Source organism: Pseudophryne corroboree, chromosome 8 (assembly GCF_028390025.1).
Source record: "Pseudophryne corroboree isolate aPseCor3 chromosome 8, aPseCor3.hap2, whole genome shotgun sequence".
NCBI lineage: Eukaryota > Metazoa > Chordata > Amphibia > Anura > Myobatrachidae > Pseudophryne > Pseudophryne corroboree.
In genome coordinates, this window is record NC_086451.1 from 21,877,532 (window position 1) to 21,897,202 (window position 19,671).

Below are 19,671 nucleotides of genomic sequence, written 5' to 3' on the forward strand. Positions count from 1 at the left end.
ATTCCACGTTCCATTTACAGTGTATATGATTAGATTGGGCACCCTGGAGAATGAGAACACGGCAGAAGTGGAGTGGCGCTGGCACCCGTACACCAACACCGCTAAGAAGAGGAAATACCTCAGCATTGAATGACGTCTCTGCGCATCTGTCTGTGGAGTGTAAATAAAGATTTCTTTTCTAGCCTGGTGCCAACGGTAGAACTTCTTCCAATTGGAGCGTTACCTGTCAGGAACTGCTCAGATCATTCCAGCACCCCAGGTTTTCAGGATTTCCTTAATCATGCACAGGTGACTTAGTCCATGTGACTGAACCAGTATCTATCCTACCTGTTTCTGGAAATCCTCAGAATGTAAGCTGTTGGGCTCAGACTATATTATAGACACACTGTCAGTAAAGTAAGCTTAGGGTTGCTATAATGTCCCTTTAATAAGGGAGACCTGAATTACACAGCTTCTGTGGCTGATAAAAACCAAGCGATCTGCTGAAGTCAGCCACAGACCCTGTGTAATTCTTATGTGCCACTGATTATACGGTTATTATAGAATCCCTGATTTGGGAGCGAATGCAAGTGAGTTTTGGAGATAGCTCTTGCAACTTTTAGCCGTGTGCATCTATGCAACGTTCCAAGTCGCAAACATCCCAGGTAGTAATACCCGCATTGCGAGGCACCCAGAGATCATAACCCTGCAGTTTCCTGTTACATTGTCATCCCCTCCATCCCATGTGATCATCACTTCCTGCCAGCCTCAGGCGATGATCACCATCTGTACACAAGTCATCACACAAGCACTTTAATTAAGCCAATTAGGGTCCAGCTACTGTTAAGTTTCTCATTACTCACATCCTGCAATAAGTGGGCGGAGCTGTGGAAGTCAGTGACATTTGCGCCACTGGAGAACTCTTGGTGACTTTTCCGTCAGATCATCACATGGTGTGTTTTACTATAGTAAATGATTTCAGCCTTTTATCATCACTTTGTTCTGTTTATTTGTGTCACTCTCGGAAGGGTAAAGCAGAACTGGCTATTATACAACAGAAGTAATTTAATTAAAACATTTAAACTTATTTCACAAATTTTAAACTCAACAAGCATTTAGCATTAGTAACACTTTTACACCTCAGTACTCCTCTCCCTCTTCAGCCTCCTCATCCACGGAATCCACGCCCACCTCTTCGTAATCCTTCTCCAGAGCAGCCAGATCTTCTCGGGCCTCGGAGAACTCCCCCTCTTCCATCCCCTCCCCCACGTACCAGTGCACGAAGGCGCGCTTGGCGTACATGAGGTCGAACTTGTGATCCAGCCGAGCCCAGGCCTCCGCGATGGCGGTGGTGTTACTGAGCATGCACACAGCGCGCTGCACCTTGGCCAGATCGCCTCCTGGCACCACCGTCGGGGGCTGGTAGTTGATCCCCACCTGTACAGAAAACAGATCACGGTTACCACTTATAGTGTGGGACACAATTAGGGCTACTCGGGGGTAATGTCAACCTCACCAGCTTTTACTCTATATGATAGACTAACACATTGGAGGTTACCCTGGGCAACGTACACAAGCCAGCGAGAGGAATCATTGTGGGTTAGAGAAGTTCCAGACTTGCCGTCCTGTTATATTGCTATAAAAACGTAACACAAGGTTTTAGCTGCTGTTACAGAGCACACTGGTGCAGATGTATTATCCTGGAGAAGACGTAAGGAAGTGATAAGTGCAAGGTGATAAACACACCAGCCAATCGGCTCCAGTATGTAAATGAACAGTTAGGAGCTGATTGGCCGGTGCATTATCACCTTGCACTTATCACTGGTTTATCACTTATGCCATCTCCTGGCTTAATACATTTGCCCCACTATTTATTACAGCCCAGGTAAATACACAGTAATGTGGGTTCGCTTAACCAATATGCACCCATCAGGTCACTAATGTCTAGTGGTATTGCTGGGCAGGGTGCTGATCATTGAGGAGGGCACATTTTTGATGTGACGCTTTGCGCAAAAAGCATAGCGCATATGTTTATAGTTTTTGTACATACATTTTCCCCTTAGTATATCATATACACATACATACATATGACACCCAACATCTGTTCTGAGAACCATACTTTATATGTCCAGTCTTCTTGAAAGATTGACTGTAGCATATACATAAGTAGATAATCGTAAATGTCTCCTCCAGTGCTGAAGTGGTTATAATCCGTATGTGTTATAAAACGGAAAAGTTACGCAGAGGGTTAAAATAAAATCTGTTCTACTAGGGAAATCCTGTAAGCAGTACATGCTCACTGCTTACCCTGTTCTTTCCCTCTATATCAGAGTGCTGTGTTATGCAGGCAGCCACAGAGGTGATGCCATTTACAGTGCCTCATCTGCCATCCAGTTGGCTAAGGATAGAAATTGAGTTCCAATTTCAGAGATGGGCAAGGAGTAGACAATAACATTGTAACATGCACTCTGACTGTTGCATTCTGTATACAAGGGGGTGATTTATGGTCCTGCAGGGTGCACTGAAAAAGGGCAGGGTGCAGCACCCTGCAGAAACAGCCTAGAAGGAACACTAGCTGAGGCATGAGGTACTAGTTTCTAGCACAATGACAGGCCTCCAGTATGTGCAGAGGATATGCAGTGTCTACACTAGGCATCATTGGTGGGGCATCGCACCCTGCCCATTTCGGAAGTGCTGGATTGGGCCCTGCACTTACAGGTTATGGTGCAGATAGAGGCTGGAAGCCACCACAGAGCCATAAACAGCCAGGCGCCCGGACATCACCCAGCCACTGGGAGGCACACAACCGCTTACAGGACTAACCGGGAGTCAGAAAGGAGGGCGCAGATAGCACACCCACTATAGTTCTCATTCTTCTGTAAAGACAATACTACAGTGTGGCCTAATGTGAACTGGGGTATTATATTACAGCACATATGATCATTTTGCCATTCAGAATTCTACTGTACCATCCTCAGGGGGCAGCACGATGCCACAAAGAACCCTGGAGTGAACACTAGATACATGCATTTAGAGCAAGGTTTCCCAAACCCCGCCGTAACTTCACTAGTACCCCAGTCAAACTGATTTAACCAACTGGGCCCAACCATGGATATCCTTAAAACATGGACTGTAATGGCGAGGTTTTGGAACCTCTGACTTAAGAGTATGATTAATATCAGTTGCCTCACCACCACCACCACAGGAATGTAGATTTTGGATTACCCTTCTGAGCACTGGGACTGACCTTGAATCCTGTAGGACACCAGTCTACGAACTGGATGGTGCGCTTTGTCTTAATGGTTGCAATGGCAGCGTTGACGTCCTTGGGCACCACGTCCCCCCTGTATAACATGCAGCAAGCCATGTATTTGCCGTGACGAGGATCACACTTCACCATCTGGTTTGCCGGCTCGAAGCAAGCGTTGGTGATCTCGGCGACAGACAGCTGCTCGTGGTAGGCCTTCTCTGCAGAGATTACCGGGGCGTATGTGGCCAGTGGGAAGTGGATGCGAGGATATGGAACAAGGTTGGTCTGAAATTCAGTGAGATCCACATTCAGAGCTCCGTCAAACCTTAGGGAGGCGGTAATGGAAGACACAATCTGCCCAATCAGGCGGTTTAAATTTGTGTATGTTGGACGTTCAATGTCCAGGTTCCGGCGACAGATGTCGTAGATGGCTTCGTTGTCCACCATGAAAGCGCAATCGGAGTGCTCCAGGGTCGTGTGGGTGGTCAGGATGGAGTTATACGGCTCCACCACCGCTGTGGAGACTTGTGGCGCTGGGTAGATGGCAAACTCAAGCTTAGACTTCTTCCCGTAATCAACGGAAAGTCTCTCCATGAGAAGGGAGGCAAATCCGGAGCCAGTGCCTCCTCCAAAGCTGTGGAAGATAAAGAAGCCCTGTAGCCCTGTGCACTGGTCAGCCTGCGGAGAGAAGATACACATCATGTCACCAGTAGTACAACACTTTAAGCTGGTGACATTGCGTAGGCGTCTCCGCCATGTCACACTGCAGCAGCGCCCGTCATTCAGGGACAATAGGGGTGGCTGCAGACAAAGACATTTATACGGACTAAACATAGCAGGGACCGTCTGCAGAGCCGACGGCTATAAACCACCACATAGGACTGTACAGGGCCATGGAACACATTGCCGCCCAATAATAAGATTTTACTTACCGATAAATCTATTTCTCGGAGTCCGTAGTGGATGCTGGGGTTCCTGAAAGGACCATGGGGAATAGCGGCTCCGCAGGAGACAGGGCACAAAAAGTAAAGCTTTTCCGATCAGGTGGTGTGCACTGGCTCCTCCCCCTATGACCCTCCTCCAGACTCCAGTTAGGTACTGTGCCCGGACGAGCGTACACAATAAGGGAGGATTTTGAATCCCGGGTAAGACTCATACCAGCCACACCAATCACACCGTACAACTTGTGATCTAAACCCAGTTAACAGTATGATAACAGCGGAGCCTCTGAAAGATGGCTTCCTTTAACAATAACCCGAATTAGTTAACAATAACTATGTACAACTTATGCAGATAATCCGCACTTGGGATGGGCGCCCAGCATCCACTACGGACTCCGAGAAATAGATTTATCGGTAAGTAAAATCTTATTTTCTCTATCGTCCTAGTGGATGCTGGGGTTCCTGAAAGGACCATGGGGATTATACCAAAGCTCCCAAACGGGCGGGAGAGTGCGGATGACTCTGCAGCACCGAATGAGAGAACTCCAGGTCCTCCTTAGCCAGAGTATCAAATTTGTAAAATTTTACAAACGTGTTCTCCCCTGACCACGTAGCTGCTCGGCAAAGTTGTAATGCCGAGACCCCTCGGGCAGCCGCCCAAGATGAGCCCACCTTCCTTGTGGAGTGGGCCTTTACAGATTTAGGCTGTGGCAAGCCTGCCACAGAATGTGCAAGTTGGATTGTGCTACAGATCCAACGAGCAATCGTCTGCTTAGACGCAGGAGCACCCATCTTGTTGGGTGCATACAATATAAACAACGAGTCAGATTTTCTGACTCCAGCTGTCCTTGCAATATATATTTTTAATGCTCTGACAACGTCCAGTAACTTGGAGTCCTCCAAGTCACTTGTAGCCGCAGGCACTACAATAGGCTGGTTCAGATGAAATGCTGACACCACCTTAGGGAGAAAATGCGGACGAGTTCGCAGTTCTGCCCTGTCCGAATGGAAAATCAGATATGGGCTTTTGTAAGATAAAGCTGCCAATTCTGACACTCTCCTGGCAGAAGCCAGGGCTAGAAGCATGGTCACTTTCCATGTGAGATATTTCAAATCCACCTTTTTTAGTGGTTCAAACCAATGAGATTTTAGGAAGTCCAAAACCACATTTAGATCCCACGGTGCCACTGGAGGCACCACAGGAGGCTGTATATGCAGCACTCCCTTAACAAAGGTCTGGACTTCAGGGACTGAAGCCAATTCTTTTTGAAAGAAAATCGACAGGGCCGAAATTTGAACCTTAATAGATCCCAATTTGAGACCCATTGACAATCCTGATTGCAGGAAATGTAGGAATCGACCCAGTTGAAATTCCTCCGTCGGAGCACTCCGATCTTCGCACCACGCAACATATTTTCGCCAAATTCGGTGATAATGTTGCACGGTTACTTCCTTCCTTGCTTTAATCAAAGTAGGAATGACTTCTTCCGGCATGCCTCTTTCCTTTAGGATCCGGCGTTCAACCGCCATGCCGTCAAACGCAGCCGCGGTAAGTCTTGAAACAGACAGGGACCCTGCTGAAGCAAGTCCCTCCTTAGAGGTAGAGGCCACGGATCTTCCGTGATCATCTCTTGAAGTTCCGGGTACCAAGTCCTCCTTGGCCAATCCGGAACCACTAGTATCGTTCTTACGCCTCTTTGCCGTATAATTCTCAATACTTTTGGTATGAGAGGCAGAGGAGGAAACACATACACCGACTGGTACACCCAAGGCGTTACCAGCGCGTCCACAGCTATTGCCTGCGGATCTCTTGACCTGGCGCAATACCTGTCCAGTTTTTTGTTGAGGCGAGACGCCATCATGTCCACCATTGGTCTTTCCCAACGGGTTACCAGCATGTGGAAGACTTCTGGATGAAGTCCCCACTCTCCCGGGTGAAGATCGTGTCTGCTGAGGAAGTCTGCTTCCCAGTTGTCCACTCCCGGGATGAACACTGCTGACAGTGCTATCACATGATTCTCTGCCCAGCGAAGAATCCTTGCAGCTTCTGCCATTGCCCTCCTGCTTCTTGTGCCGCCCTGTCTGTTCACATGGGCGACTGCCGTGATGTTGTCCGACTGGATCAATACCGGTTTTCCCTGAAGCAGAGGTTCTGCCTGGTTTAGAGCATTGTATATTGCTCTTAGTTCCAGAATGTTTATGTGAAGAGACGTTTCCAGGCTCGTCCATACTCCCTGGAAGTTTCTTCCTTGTGTGACTGCTCCCCAGCCTCTCAGGCTGGCGTCCGTGGTCACCAGGATCCAATCCTGTATGCCGAATCTGCGGCCCTCCAATAGATGAGCACTCTGCAACCACCACAGAAGAGACACCCTTGTCCTTGGAGACAGGGTTATCCGTAGGTGCATCTGAAGATGCGACCCTGACCATTTGTCCAACAGATCCCTTTGGAAAATTCTTGCGTGGAATCTGCCGAATGGAATCGCTTCGTAAGAAGCCACCATTTTTCCCAGGACTCTTGTGCATTGATGTACAGACACCTTTCCTGGTTTTAGGAGGTTCCTGACAAGATCGGATAATAAGAATTTACTTACCGATAATTCTATTTCTCGTAGTCCGTAGTGGATGCTGGGGACTCCGTAAGGACCATGGGGAATAGCGGCTCCGCAGGAGACTGGGCACATCTAAAGAAAGCTTTAGGACTATCTGGTGTGCACTGGCTCCTCCCCCTATGACCCTCCTCCAAGCCTCAGTTAGGATACTGTGCCCGGACGAGCGTACACAATAAGGAAGGATTTTGAATCCCGGGTAAGACTCATACCAGCCACACCAATCACACTGTACAACTTGTGATCTGAACCCAGTTAACAGCATGATAACAGAGGAGCCTCTAGAAAAGATGGCTCACTACAGCAATAACCCGATTTTTTTGGTAACAATAACTATGTACCAGTATTGCAGACAATCCGCACTTGGGATGGGCGCCCAGCATCCACTACGGACTACGAGAAATAGAATTATCGGTAAGTAAATTCTTATTTTCTCTAACGTCCTAAGTGGATGCTGGGGACTCCGTAAGGACCATGGGGATTATACCAAAGCTCCCAAACGGGCGGGAGAGTGCGGATGACTCTGCAGCACCAATTGAGAGAAACTCCAGGTCCTCCTCAGCCAGGGTATCAATTTTGTAGAATTTTACAAACGTATTTGCTCCTGACCAAGTAGCTGCTCGGCAAAGTTGTAAAGCCGAGACCCCTCGGGCAGCCGCCCAAGATGAGCCCACCTTCCTTGTGGAGTGGGCATTTACAGATTTTTGGCTGTGGCAGGCCTGCCACAGAATGTGCAAGCTGAATTGTACTACAAATCCAACGAGCAATAGTCTGCTTAGAAGCAGGAGCACCCAGCTTGTTGGGTGCATACAGGATAAACAGCGAGTCAGATTTTCTGACTCCAGCCGTCCTGGAAACATATTTTCAGGGCCCTGACAACGTCTAGCAACTTGGAGTCCTCCAAGTCCCTAGTAGCCGCAGGCACCACAATAGGTTGGTTCAGGTGAAACGCTGAAACCACCTTAGGGAGAAACTGAGGACGAGTCCTCAATTCCGCCCTGTCCGAATGGAAAATCAGATAAGGGCTTTTACAGGATAAAGCCGCCAATTCTGACACGCGCCTGGCCCAGGCCAGGGCCAACAGCATGACCACTTTCCATGTGAGATATTTTAACTCCACAGATTTAAGTGGTTCAAACCAATGTGACTTTTGGAACCCAAAAAACTACATTGAGATCCCAAAGTGCCACTGGAGGCACAAAAGGAGGCTGTATATGCAGTACCCCTTTTACAAACGTCTGAACTTCAGGGACTGAAGCTAGTTCTTTTTGGAAGAAAATTGACAGGGCCGAAATTTGAACCTTAATGGACCCCAATTTCAGGCCCATAGACACTCCTGTTTGCAGGAAATGTAGGAATCGACCCAGTTGAATTTCCTCCGTCGGGCCTTACTGGCCTCGCACCACGCAACATATTTTCGCCAAATGCGGTGATAATGTTTTGCGGTTACATCCTTCCTGGCTTTGATCAGGATAGGGATGACTTCATCCGGAATGCCTTTTTTCCTTCAGGATCCGGCGTTCAACCGCCATGCCGTCAAACGCAGCCGCGGTAAGTCTTGGAACAGACAGGGTCCTTGTTGGAGCAGGTCCCTTCTTAGAGGTAGAGGCCACGGATCCTCCGTGAGCATCTCTTGAAGTTCCGGTTACCAAGTCCTTCTTGGCCAATCCGGAGCCACGAATATAGTGCTTACTCCTCTCCATCTTATCAATCTCAGTACCTTGGGTATGAGAGGCAGAGGAGGGAACACATACACTGACTGGTACACCCACGGTGTTACCAGAGCGTCTACAGCTATTGCCTGAGGGTCCCTTGACCTGGCGCAATACCTGTCGAGTTTTTCCCAACGGTTTATAATCATGTGGAAGACTTCTGGGTGAAGTCCCCACTCTCCCGGGTGGAGGTCGTGCTGAGGAAGTCTGCTTCCCAGTTGTCCACTCCCGGAATGAATACTGCTGACAGTGCTATCACATGATTTTCCGCCCAGCGAAGAATCCTTGCAGCTTCTGCCATTGCCCTCCTGCTTCTTGTGCCACCCTGTCTGTTTACGTGGGTGACTGCCGTGATGTTGTCCGACTGGATCAACACCGGCTGACCTTGAAGCAGAGGTCTTGCTAAGCTTAGAGCATTGTAAATGGCCCTTAGCTTCAGGATATTTATGTGAAGTGATGTCTCCAGGCTTGACCATAAGCCCTGGATATTCCTTCCCTGTGTGACTGCTCCCCAGCCTCGCAGGCTGGCATCCGTGGTCACCAGGACCCAGTCCTGAATGCCGAATCTGCGGCCCTCTAGAAGATGAGCACTCTGCAACCACCACAGGAGGGACACCCTTGTCCTTGGTGACAGGGTTATCCGCTGATGCATCTGAAGATGCGACCCGGACCATTTGTCCAGCAGGTCCCACTGGAAAGTTCTTGCGTGGAATCTGCCGAATGGGATTGCTTCGTAGGAAGCCACCATTTTACCCAGAACCCTTGTGCATTGATGCACTGAGACTTGGCTCGGTTTTAGGAGGTTCCTGACTAGCTCGGATAACTCCCTGTCTTTCCCCTCCGGGAGAAACACCTTTTTCTGGACTGTGTCCAGGATCATCCCTAGGAACCGAAGACAAGTCGTCGGAACCAGCTGCGATTTTGGAATATTGAGAATCCAATCGTGCTGCCGCAACACTACCTGAGATAGTGCTACACCGACCTCCAACTGTTCCCTGGATCTTACCCTTATCAGGGAATCGTCCAAGTAAGGGATAACTAAAATTCCCTTCCTTCGAAGGAATATAATCATTTCGGCCATTACCTTGGTAAAGACCCGGGGTGCCGTGGACCATCCATACGGCAGCGTCTGAACTGATAGTGACAGTTCTGTACCATAAACCTGAGGTACCCTTGGTGAGAAGGGTAAATTTTGACATGAAGGTAAGCATCCTTGATGTCCCGAGACATCATGTAGTCCCCTTCTTCCAGGTTCGCAATCACTGCTCTGAGTGACTCAATCTTGAATTTGAACCTCTGTATGTAAGTGTTCAAAGATTTTAGATTTAGAATCGGTCTCACCGAGCCGTCCAGCTTCGGTACCACAACAGTGTGGAATAATACCCCGTTCCCTGTTGCAGGAGGGGTACCTTGATTATCACCTGCTGGGAATACAGCTTGTGAATGGCTTCCAAAACTGTCTCCCTGTCAGAAGGAGACATCGGTAAAGCCGGCTTTAGGAAAACGGCGAGGGGGAGACGTCTCGAATTCTAATTTGTACCCCTGAGATATCACCTGAAGGATCCAGGGGTCTACTTGCGAGTGAGCCCACTGCGCGCTGAAATTCACTGAGACGGGCCCCCCGCCGTGCCTGATTCTGCTTTAAAGCCCCAGCGTCATACTGAGGGCTTGGCAGAGGCGGGAGAGGGTTTCTGTTCCTGGGAACTGGCTGATTTCTGCAGCCTTTTTCCTCTCCCTCTGTCACGGGGCAGAAATGAGGAACATTTTGCCCGCTTGTCCACGAAAAGACTGCGCCTGATAATACGGCGTCTTCTCATGTTGAGAGGCGACCTGGGGTACAAACGTGGATTTCCCAGCTGTTGCCGTGGCCACCAGGTCTGAAAGACCGACCCCAAATAACTCCTCCCCTTATTAAGGCAATACTTCCAAATGCCGTTTGGAATACGCATCACCTGACCACTGACGTGTCCATAACCCTCTACTGGTAGAAATGGACAACGCACTTAGACTTGATGCCAGTCGGCAAATATTCCGCTGTGCATCACGCATATATAGAAATGCATCTTTTAAATGCTCTATAGGCAAAAATATACTGTCCCTATGTAGGGTATCAATATTTTCAGTCAGGGAATCCGACCACGCCAACCCAGCACTGCACATCCAGGCTGAGGCGATTGCTGGTCGCAGTATAACACCAGTATGTGTGTAAATACATTTTAGGATACCCTCCTGCTTTCTATCAGCAGGATCCTTAAGGGCGGCCATCTCAGGAGAGGGTAGAGCCCTTACAAGCGTGTGAGCGCTTTATCCACCCTAGGGGGTGTTTCCCAACGCACCCTAACCTCTGGCGGGAAAGGATATAATGCCAATAACATTTTAGAAATTATCAGTTGTTATCGGGGGAAAACCACGCATCATCACACACCTCATTTAATTTCTCAGATTCAGGAACACTACAGGTAGTTTTTCCTCACCGAACATAATACCCCTTTTTGGTGGTACTCGTATTATCAGAAATGTGTAAAACATTTTTCATTGCCTCAATCATGTAACGTGTGGCCCTACTGGAAGTCACATTTGTCTCTTCACAGTCGACACTGGAGTCAGTATCCGTGTCGGCGTCTATATCTGCCATCTGAGGTAACTGGCTCTTTAGAGCCCCTGACGGCCTATGAGACGTCTGCACAGGCACAAGCTGAGTAGCCGGCTGTCTCATGTCAACCACTGTCTTTTATACAGAGCTGACACTGTCACGTAATTCCTTCCAACAGTTCATCCACTCAGGTGTCGACCCCCTAGGGGGTGGCATCACTATTACAGGCAATCTGCTCCGTCTCCACATCATTTTTCTCCTCATACATGTCGACACAAACGTACCGACATACAGCACACACACAGGGAATGCTCTGATAGAGGACAGGACCCCACTAGCCCTTTGGGGAGACAGAGGGAGAGTTTGCCAGCACACACCAAAGCGCTATATATATACAGGGATAACCTTATATAAGTGTTTTTCCCCTTATAGCTGCTGTATTGTTAATACTGCGCCTAATTAGTGCCCCCCTCTCTTTTTTAACCCTTTCTGTAGTGTAGTGACTGCAGGGGAGAGCCAGGGGAGCTTCCCTCCAACTGAGCTGTGAGGGAAAATGGCGCCAGTGTGCTGAGGAGATAGGCCCCGCCCCTTTTTCGCGGACTTTTCTCCTGCTTTTTTATGGATTCTGGCAGGGGTTAAAATTCATCCATATAGCCCTGGGGGCTATATGTGATGTATTTTCGCCAGCCAAGGTGTTTTTATTGCTGCTCAGGGCGCCCCCCCCTAGCGCCCTGCACCCTCAGTGACCGAAGTGTGAAGTGTGCTGAGGAGCAATGGCGCACAGCTGCAGTGCTGTGCGCTACCTTGGTGAAGACAGGATGTCTTCTGCCGCCGATTTTCCGGACCTCTTCTGTCTTCTGGCTCTGTAAGGGGGCCGGCGGCGCGGCTCTGGGACCCATCCATGGCTGGGCCTGTGATCGTCCCTCTGGAGCTAATGTCCAGTAGCCTAAGAAGCCCAATCCACTCTGCACGCAGGTGAGTTCGCTTCTTCTCCCCTTAGTCCCTCGATGCAGTGAGCCTGTTGCCAGCAGGTCTCACTGAAAATAAAAAACCTAAACTAAAACTTTCACTAAGAAGCTCAGGAGAGCCCCTAGTGTGCACCCTTCTCGTTCGGGCACAGAGATCTAACTGAGGCTTGGAGGAGGGTCATAGGGGGAGGAGCCAGTGCACACCAGATAGTCCTAAAGCTTTCTTTAGATGTGCCCAGTCTCCTGCGGAGCCGCTATTCCCCATGGTCCTTACGGAGTCCCCAGCATCCACTTAGGACGTTAGAGAAAACTCCTTGGCTTTTTCCTCCGGGAGAAAAACCTTTTTCTGAACCGTGTCCAGAATCATCCCTAGGAACAGCAGACGAGTTGTCGGCATTAACTGGGATTTTGGAATATTCAGAATCCACCCGTGCTGTTTTAGCACTTCTTGAGACAGTGCTAATCCCATCTCTAGCTGTTCTCTGGACCTCGCCCTTATTAGGAGATCGTCCAAGTATGGGATAATTAATACGCCTTTTCTTCGAAGAAGAATCATCATCTCGGCCATTACCTTTGTAAAGATCCGAGGTGCCGTGGACAATCCGAACGGCAGCGTCTGAAACTGATAGTGACAGTTTTGTACAACGAACCTGAGGTACCCCTGGTGTGAGGGGTAAATTGGAACGTGGAGATACGCATCCTTGATGTCCAAGGATACCATAAAGTTCCCCTCTTCCAGGTTCGCTATCACTGCTCTGAGTGACTCCATTTTGAACTTGAACTTCTTTATGTACAGGTTCAAGGACTTCAGATTTAGAATAGGCCTTACCGAGCCATCCGGCTTCGGTACCACAAAAAGAGTGGAATAATACCCCTTCCCTTGTTGCAGAAGAGGTACCTTGACTATCACCTGCTGAGAGTACAGCTTGTGAATGGCTTCCAACACCGTCTCCCTTTCGGAGGGGGACGTTGGTAAAGCAGACCTCAGGAAACGGCGAGGTGGATCTGTCTCTAATTCCAACCTGTATCCCTGAGATATTATCTGCAGGATCCAGGGATCTACTTGCGAGTGAGCCCACTGCGCGCTGTAATTTTTGAGACGACCGCCCACCGTCCCCGAGTCCGCTTGAGAAGCCCCAGCGTCATGCTGAGGCTTTTGTAGAAGCCGGGGAGGGCTTCTGATCCTGGGAAGGAGCTGCGTGTTGCTGTCTCTTCCCTCGACCTTTGCCTCGTGGCAAATATGAATAGCCCTTTGCTCTCTTATTTTTAAAGGAACGAAAGGGCTGCGGTTGAAAAGTCGGTGCCTTTTTCTGTTGGGGAGTGACTTGAGGTAGAAAGGTGGATTTCCCGGCTGTAGCCGTGGCCACCAAATCTGATAGACCGACTCCAAATAACTCCTCCCCCTTATACGGCAAAACTTCCATATGCCGTTTTGAATCCGCATCGCCTGTCCACTGTCGCGTCCATAAAGCTCTTCTGGCCGAAATGGACATAGCACTTACCCGTGATGCCAGTGTGCATATATCCCTCTGTGCATCACGCATATAAAGAAATGCATCCTTTATTTGTTCTAACGACAGTAGAATATTGTCCCTGTCCAGGGTATCAATATTTTCAATCAGGGATTCTGACCAAACTACCCCCGCACTGCCCATCCAGGCAGTTGCTACAGCTGGTCGTAGTATAACACCTGCATGTGTGTATATACTTTTTTGGATATTTTCCATCCTCCTATCTGATGGATCTTTAAGTGCGGCCGTCTCAGGAGAGGGTAACGCCACTTGTTTAGATAAGCGTGTTAGCGCCTTGTCCACCCTAGGAGGTGTTTCCCAGCGCTCCCTAACCTCTGGCGGGAAAGGGTATAATGCCAATAATTTCTTTGAAATTATCAGCTTTTTATCAGGGGCAACCCACGCTTCATTACACACGTCATTTAGTTCTTCTGATTCAGGAAAAACTATAGGTAGTTTTTTCATACCCCACATAATACCCTGTTTAGTGGTACCTGTAGTATCAGCTAAATGTAACGCCTCCTTCATTGCCAAAATCATATAACGTGTGGCCCTACTGGAAAATACGGTTGATTCGTCACCGTCACCACTGGAGTCATCGCCTGTGTCTGGGTCTGTGTCGACCGACTGAGGCAAAGGGCGTTTCACAGCCCCTGACGGTGTTTGAGTCGCCTGGACAGGCACTAATTGATTGTCCGGCCGTCTCATGTCGTCAAACGACTGCTTTAGCGTGTTGACACTATCCCGTAGTTCCATAAATAAAGGCATCCATTCTGGTGTCGACCCCCTAGGAGGTGACATCCCCATATTTGGCAATTGCTCCGCCTCCACACCAATATCGTCCTCATACATGTCGACACACACGTACCGACACACAGGGAATGCTCCTAATGAAGACAGGACCCACTAGCCCTTTGGGGAGACAGAGGGAGAGTTTGCCAGCACACACCAAAAGCGCTATATATATATCAGGGATAGCCTTATAATAAGTGCTCCCCTATAGCTGCTTTGTTATATAAAAATATCGCCATAAATTTGCCCCCCCTCTCTGTTTTACCCTGTTTCTGTAGTGCAGTGCAGGGGAGAGACCTGGGAGCCGTCCTGACCAGCGGAGCTGTGAGAGGAAATGGCGCCGTGTGCTGAGGAGATAGGCCCCGCCCCTTTTCCGGCGGGCTCGTCTCCCGCTATTTTGAGAAATCAGGCAGGGGTTAAATATCTCCATATAGCCTCTAGGGCTATATGTGAGGTATTTTTAGCCTTTATAGGTACTCATTTTGCCTCCCAGGGCGCCCCCCTCCCAGCGCCCTGCACCCTCAGTGACTGCCGTGTGAAGTGTGCTGAGAGGAAAATGGCGCACAGCTGCAGTGCTGTGCGCTACCTTTAGAAGACTGCAGGAGTCTTCAGCCGCCGATTCTGGACCTCTTCTGTCTTCAGCATCTGCAAGGGGGCCGGCGGCGCGGCTCCGGTGACCATCCAGGCTGTACCTGTGATCGTCCCTCTGGAGCTTGATGTCCAGTAGCCAAGAAGCCAATCCATCCTGCACGCAGGTGAGTTGACTCCTTCTCCCCTCAGTCCCTCGCTGCAGTGATCCTGTTGCCAGCAGGAATCACTGTAACATAAAAAACCTAGCTAAACTTTCTCTAAGCAGCTCTTTAGGAGAGCCACCTAGATTGCACCCTTCTCGGCCGGGCACAAAAATCTAACTGGAGTCTGGAGGAGGGTCATAGGGGGAGGAGCCAGTGCACACCACCTGATCGGAAAAGCTTTACTTTTTGTGCCCTGTCTCCTGCGGAGCCGCTATTCCCCATGGTCCTTTCAGGAACCCCAGCATCCACTAGGACGATAGAGAAAAATATTTAGGTAGAAGAGCATTTCCTCCGTACTCACCAGCTTACGAATACGGTCTAGAACCAAGTCAACGACTTCCTTCCCGATGGTGTAATGTCCCCGTGCATAGTTGTTGGCCGCATCTTCCTTCCCTGTGATCAGCTGCTCTGGGTGGAAGAGCTGACGGTATGTCCCAGTGCGCACTTCATCTACAGAGAAATACACACACGTGATGCTGCATCTCTGCAATATATACACATCCTCCCAGCTAGACTTCAGAATGTACATGACCGTTCTCGGCAGTAGAACACTTCAGGCCAATAAAATGCCTGTGGAGGGCGTGTCTGAGTGGGAAAACCAATCAAAAGCTGCACTGTCTGCATGTGGCTTCTGATTGGTCATCCCACTGAAGTCTCCCTCCAGCACATTATTAAAGGCAGGAATTCAATTACAGGTGATGCGATTGGCTGGTCACATCAGGCAGCTAAGTTACCACCAACATCGTAACTTTTACTGCACCCCTCTACATGGTGCGGGGCGAAACGTGCGATGTGTCGGAACCATCACATCATGTTGAATTGATTTCTCCCCTAAGATGGAATTGGAGATATTAGTTATCAAACGTCATCACTTACCAACCACAGTGGGCTCCAAATCCACAAAGACAGCCCTGGGGACATGTTTTCCAGCTCCCGTCTCACTGAAGAATGTGTTGAAAGAGTCATCTCCACCACCAATGGTTTTATCACTGGGCATCTGTCCATCAGGCTGGATTCCATGCTCCAGACAGTACAACTCCCAGCATGCATTGCCCATCTGGACGCCAGCTTGGCCAATGTGGATGGAAATACACTCACGCTGCAATAATAAAAGGAGGATTCTCAGTTTCCTTAGTACAGGAGTCTGACATAAACAAGAGTTGTAGATGATCTTATATATATATATATATCTCATTTAGTCCACTAGAAAACATGGTCCCAATCTTCCTCTACCAGCTAACACAGGGGCGGTGGTTTTTCCAGGTGGGGAGCCATTCTGCAGAAATTGGTGGGTGTGTGGGGGCTGCACACTTTGGACCTGATTGGCAGGCGGGTCACACCCTTCCGTGTAATGGCCCGTGACATCATCCCGATACGTCCTCCTTAGATGTGGTCGCTCACTGCTCTTCACTATGAAGTTTCAGCGAATCAGAATTGTTCTCCACCTTCCCATTACGTTTCTCCAAGCTGCCAATCACTGACCACATAATTACCCTCCCGCTATTTATATTCCCTACGTCAATTGCAGCTCACATGGTGACACAATACCCAGGTCTGCCAGGCCCACCTCAGCCCAAATCTCATGCCTGAAGGGGCCCAGATATCGATATTTAATTGAGGCAATTCCCTGTTGGGCTGATGACTCCGTCATGTGATCGTCAAATTCAACATGTTGGACAATCTAAATCTGGGATTTTGCAGATCCCCGTGAAATCGGCGGTCGGAATCTGATTCATCTGTTATATGTATGGAGGGCAGCCAATGGCAGCCCCATTCCTTACTGTACAGCAGCCAATGCCAGCCCCGCCCCAATCGCACTCCTTACTGTACAGCAGCCAATGCCAGCCCCGCCCCAATTTCACACCTTGCTGTACTATAGCCAATGCCAACCAGTCTCATTCCTTCCTGTACAGCAGCCAATGTCAGCCCCAGTCTCATTCCTTACTGAACAGAATCCAATGGCAACCCCAGGCTTATTCCTTACTGTACAGCAGCCAATGTCAGCCCCAGTCTCATTCCTTACTGAACAGAATCCAATGGCAACCCCGCCCCGATCTCGCGCCTTGCTGTACAGCAGCCAATGCCAGCCACGCCCTAATCTCGCACCTTGTGGTACAGTAGCTAATGCCAGCGTCGCCCTAATCTCACACCTTGTGGTACAGTAGCTAATGCCAGCGTCGCCCCAATCTTGTACCTTGCTGTACAGCAGCTAATGCCAGCGCCGCCCCAATCTCTCGCCTTACAGTACAGCAGCCAATGCCAGCACTGTCCCAATCTCGCGCCTTGCTGTACAGCAGCCAATGCCAGCCCCGCCCCGGTCTCACGCCTAGCTGTACAGCAGCCAATGCCAGCCCCGCCTCAATCTCGCACCTTACTGTACAGCAGCCAATGCCAGCCCCGCCCTCGCACCTTGCTGTACAGCAGCCAATGCCAGCCCCGCCCCAATCTCACGTCTTACTGTACAGCAGCCAATGCCAGCCCCGCCCCAGTCTCACGCCTAGCTGTACAGCAGCCAATGCCAGCCCCGCCTCAATCTCGCACCTTACTGTACAGCAGCCAATGCCAGCCCCGCCCTCGCACCTTGCTGTACAGCAGCCAATGCCAGCCCCGCCCCAATCTCACGTTTTACTGTACAGCAGCCAATGCCAGCCCCGCCCCAATCTCACGTTTTACTGTACAGCAGCCAATGCCAGCCCCGCCCTCGCACCTTGCTGTACAGCAGCCAATGCAAGCCCCGCCCCAATCTCACGTCTTACTGTACAGCAGCCAATGCAAGCGCCGCCCCAATCTCGCACTTTACTGTACAGCAGCCAATGCCAGCCCCGCCCCGGTCTCGCGCCTTGCTGTACAGCAGCCAATGCCAGCCCCAATCTCGCTCCTTACTGTACAGCAGCCAATGCCAGCCCTAATCTCACGCATTACTGTACAGCAGCCAATGCCAGCCCTGCCCCAATATCTGCCCCACCTGGGGTTTTTCAGCATGAACTACATATGCCCCTACGTTATGTAATGAATTATATTCAGTACATCATAAAGGTTTCTGATGTTACTTCACAGTATACCGACATAAATGCAGCAGGGAGCCATGGCAATGGGCAAAGAGCATCAGCAGGGACAGGGAACGAACAAAGAGCATTATCAGGGACCTGACCGAGAGCACCGTCAGGGACTGAAAGAACCATCACGGACTGGGAATGGACCGAGATCAGGGACTGGACCGGGATCAGGGACTGGGAATGGACCGGGATCAGGGACTGGGAGCGGGCTGGGAATGGACAGAGATCAGGGACTGGACCGGGATCAGGGAATGGACCGAGATCAGGGACTGGGAGCGGGCTGGGAATGGACAGAGAGCAGGGACTGGACCGGGATCAGGGAATGGACTGAGATCAGGGACTGGGAGCGGGCTGGGAATGGACCGGGATCAGGGACTGGGAATGGACCGGGATCAGGGACAGGGAATGGACCGGGATCAGGGACAGGGACTGGACCGGGATCAGGGACTGGACCGGGATCAGGGACTGGACCGGGATCAGGGACTGGACCGGGATCAGGGACTGGACCGGGATCAGGGACAGGGAATGGACTGGGATCAGGGACTGGACAGAGATCGGGCTGGGAATGGACAGAGATGAGGGAGCGGGCTGGGAATGGACAGAGATCAGGGAGCGGGCACGTACAGCTAGAGCACAAGATGCTGCATAATGGAAGATGGGACAATTACCGCAGCCGGGTCTCTACATCCCTCCCAGCCAATCACTGCGCATCTCTGTACTCCCGCATCAGCCAATCACAGATCAGCTATGTATCCCGCTAGCCTCCGATGACATCTTGGCATCCTCCCGCACAGTGACGGCTGTCTCCCCCGCTAGCTGGGCCCGGCGGCCGCCGGTGTACGGGTCCCCGGGTGGGGGGAGGCAGGGACCGCGGTCTTACCATGGTGATGACTGGAGTCTGTCGCTACGTAGAGGATGCTGCGTTGTTCTCGGCCTCGGCTGCTGCTGTCTGTGTGACGGTCCGTTCCCTCCTTCGCTGCTTCGCCAACTGCCGGCTGCCCCGCCTTCAGCCGCACCCTATTCCCCCAGCCGCCGCGCGCTCGTGCATGTGTCCCGCCGCTGATTGGCTATGGCTGTACTGGTGGGCGGGGAAAGGACTCCTGTCAGTCACTCTCATATGGGGGATCTAAAGAGTCTATTTGTGCAGGCCCCGCCCACTGCGATGCGCTCTCATCTCGGGCTGATTCGTTGGTAAGCTGCCCGGTGCCTCCGTGGCTTATGATTGGCTAGCTGCTGGTCACGGGCCATCGCGCGGGAAGCTCGCCTCCCGCAGTAATGATAACGGTCGGTCACTCGTCAACGTCATCACATCACAAACTGGCAGTGGCTGAGGTGATGCGGGCGGCGTAACCGCTCTGTCAGTCAGTCAGTAATAGGGAACTGCCATAACGTGTATAACAAAGCCACTAATAATAATCCCCTCTCATATATTCCCCGCATCTATCAATAAATATACTAATCCTATACGT

The 19,671-nt window shown here is 50.4% G+C and overlaps 2 protein-coding genes across 2 annotated transcripts in view; one reads left to right on the forward strand and one right to left on the reverse strand.

Annotated features, from left to right (window-relative positions):
• IMP4 (IMP U3 small nucleolar ribonucleoprotein 4) overlaps nucleotides 1-968 on the forward strand; it is a 54,080-nt gene extending 53,112 nt beyond the window's left edge. Inside the window, exon 9 of the mRNA XM_063936039.1 lies at nucleotides 21-968. Coding sequence (XP_063792109.1) covers nucleotides 21-133 — 113 coding nt within the window. The 3' untranslated portion in view covers nucleotides 134-968. The remainder of the gene's footprint in view (nucleotides 1-20) is intronic.
• On the reverse strand, nucleotides 964-19,368 carry TUBA3E (tubulin alpha 3e). Its single transcript, XM_063936038.1, has 5 exons — nucleotides 19,083-19,368; nucleotides 16,023-16,245; nucleotides 15,448-15,596; nucleotides 3,227-3,907; nucleotides 964-1,416 (listed from the first exon to the last, which is right to left on the reverse strand). The coding sequence occupies exons 1-5, from the start codon at nucleotides 19,083-19,085 to the stop codon at nucleotides 1,120-1,122; spliced, it is 1,353 nt and encodes a 450-aa protein (XP_063792108.1). The 5' UTR covers nucleotides 19,086-19,368; the 3' UTR covers nucleotides 964-1,119.
• Nucleotides 19,369-19,671: the final 303 nt, after the last annotated feature.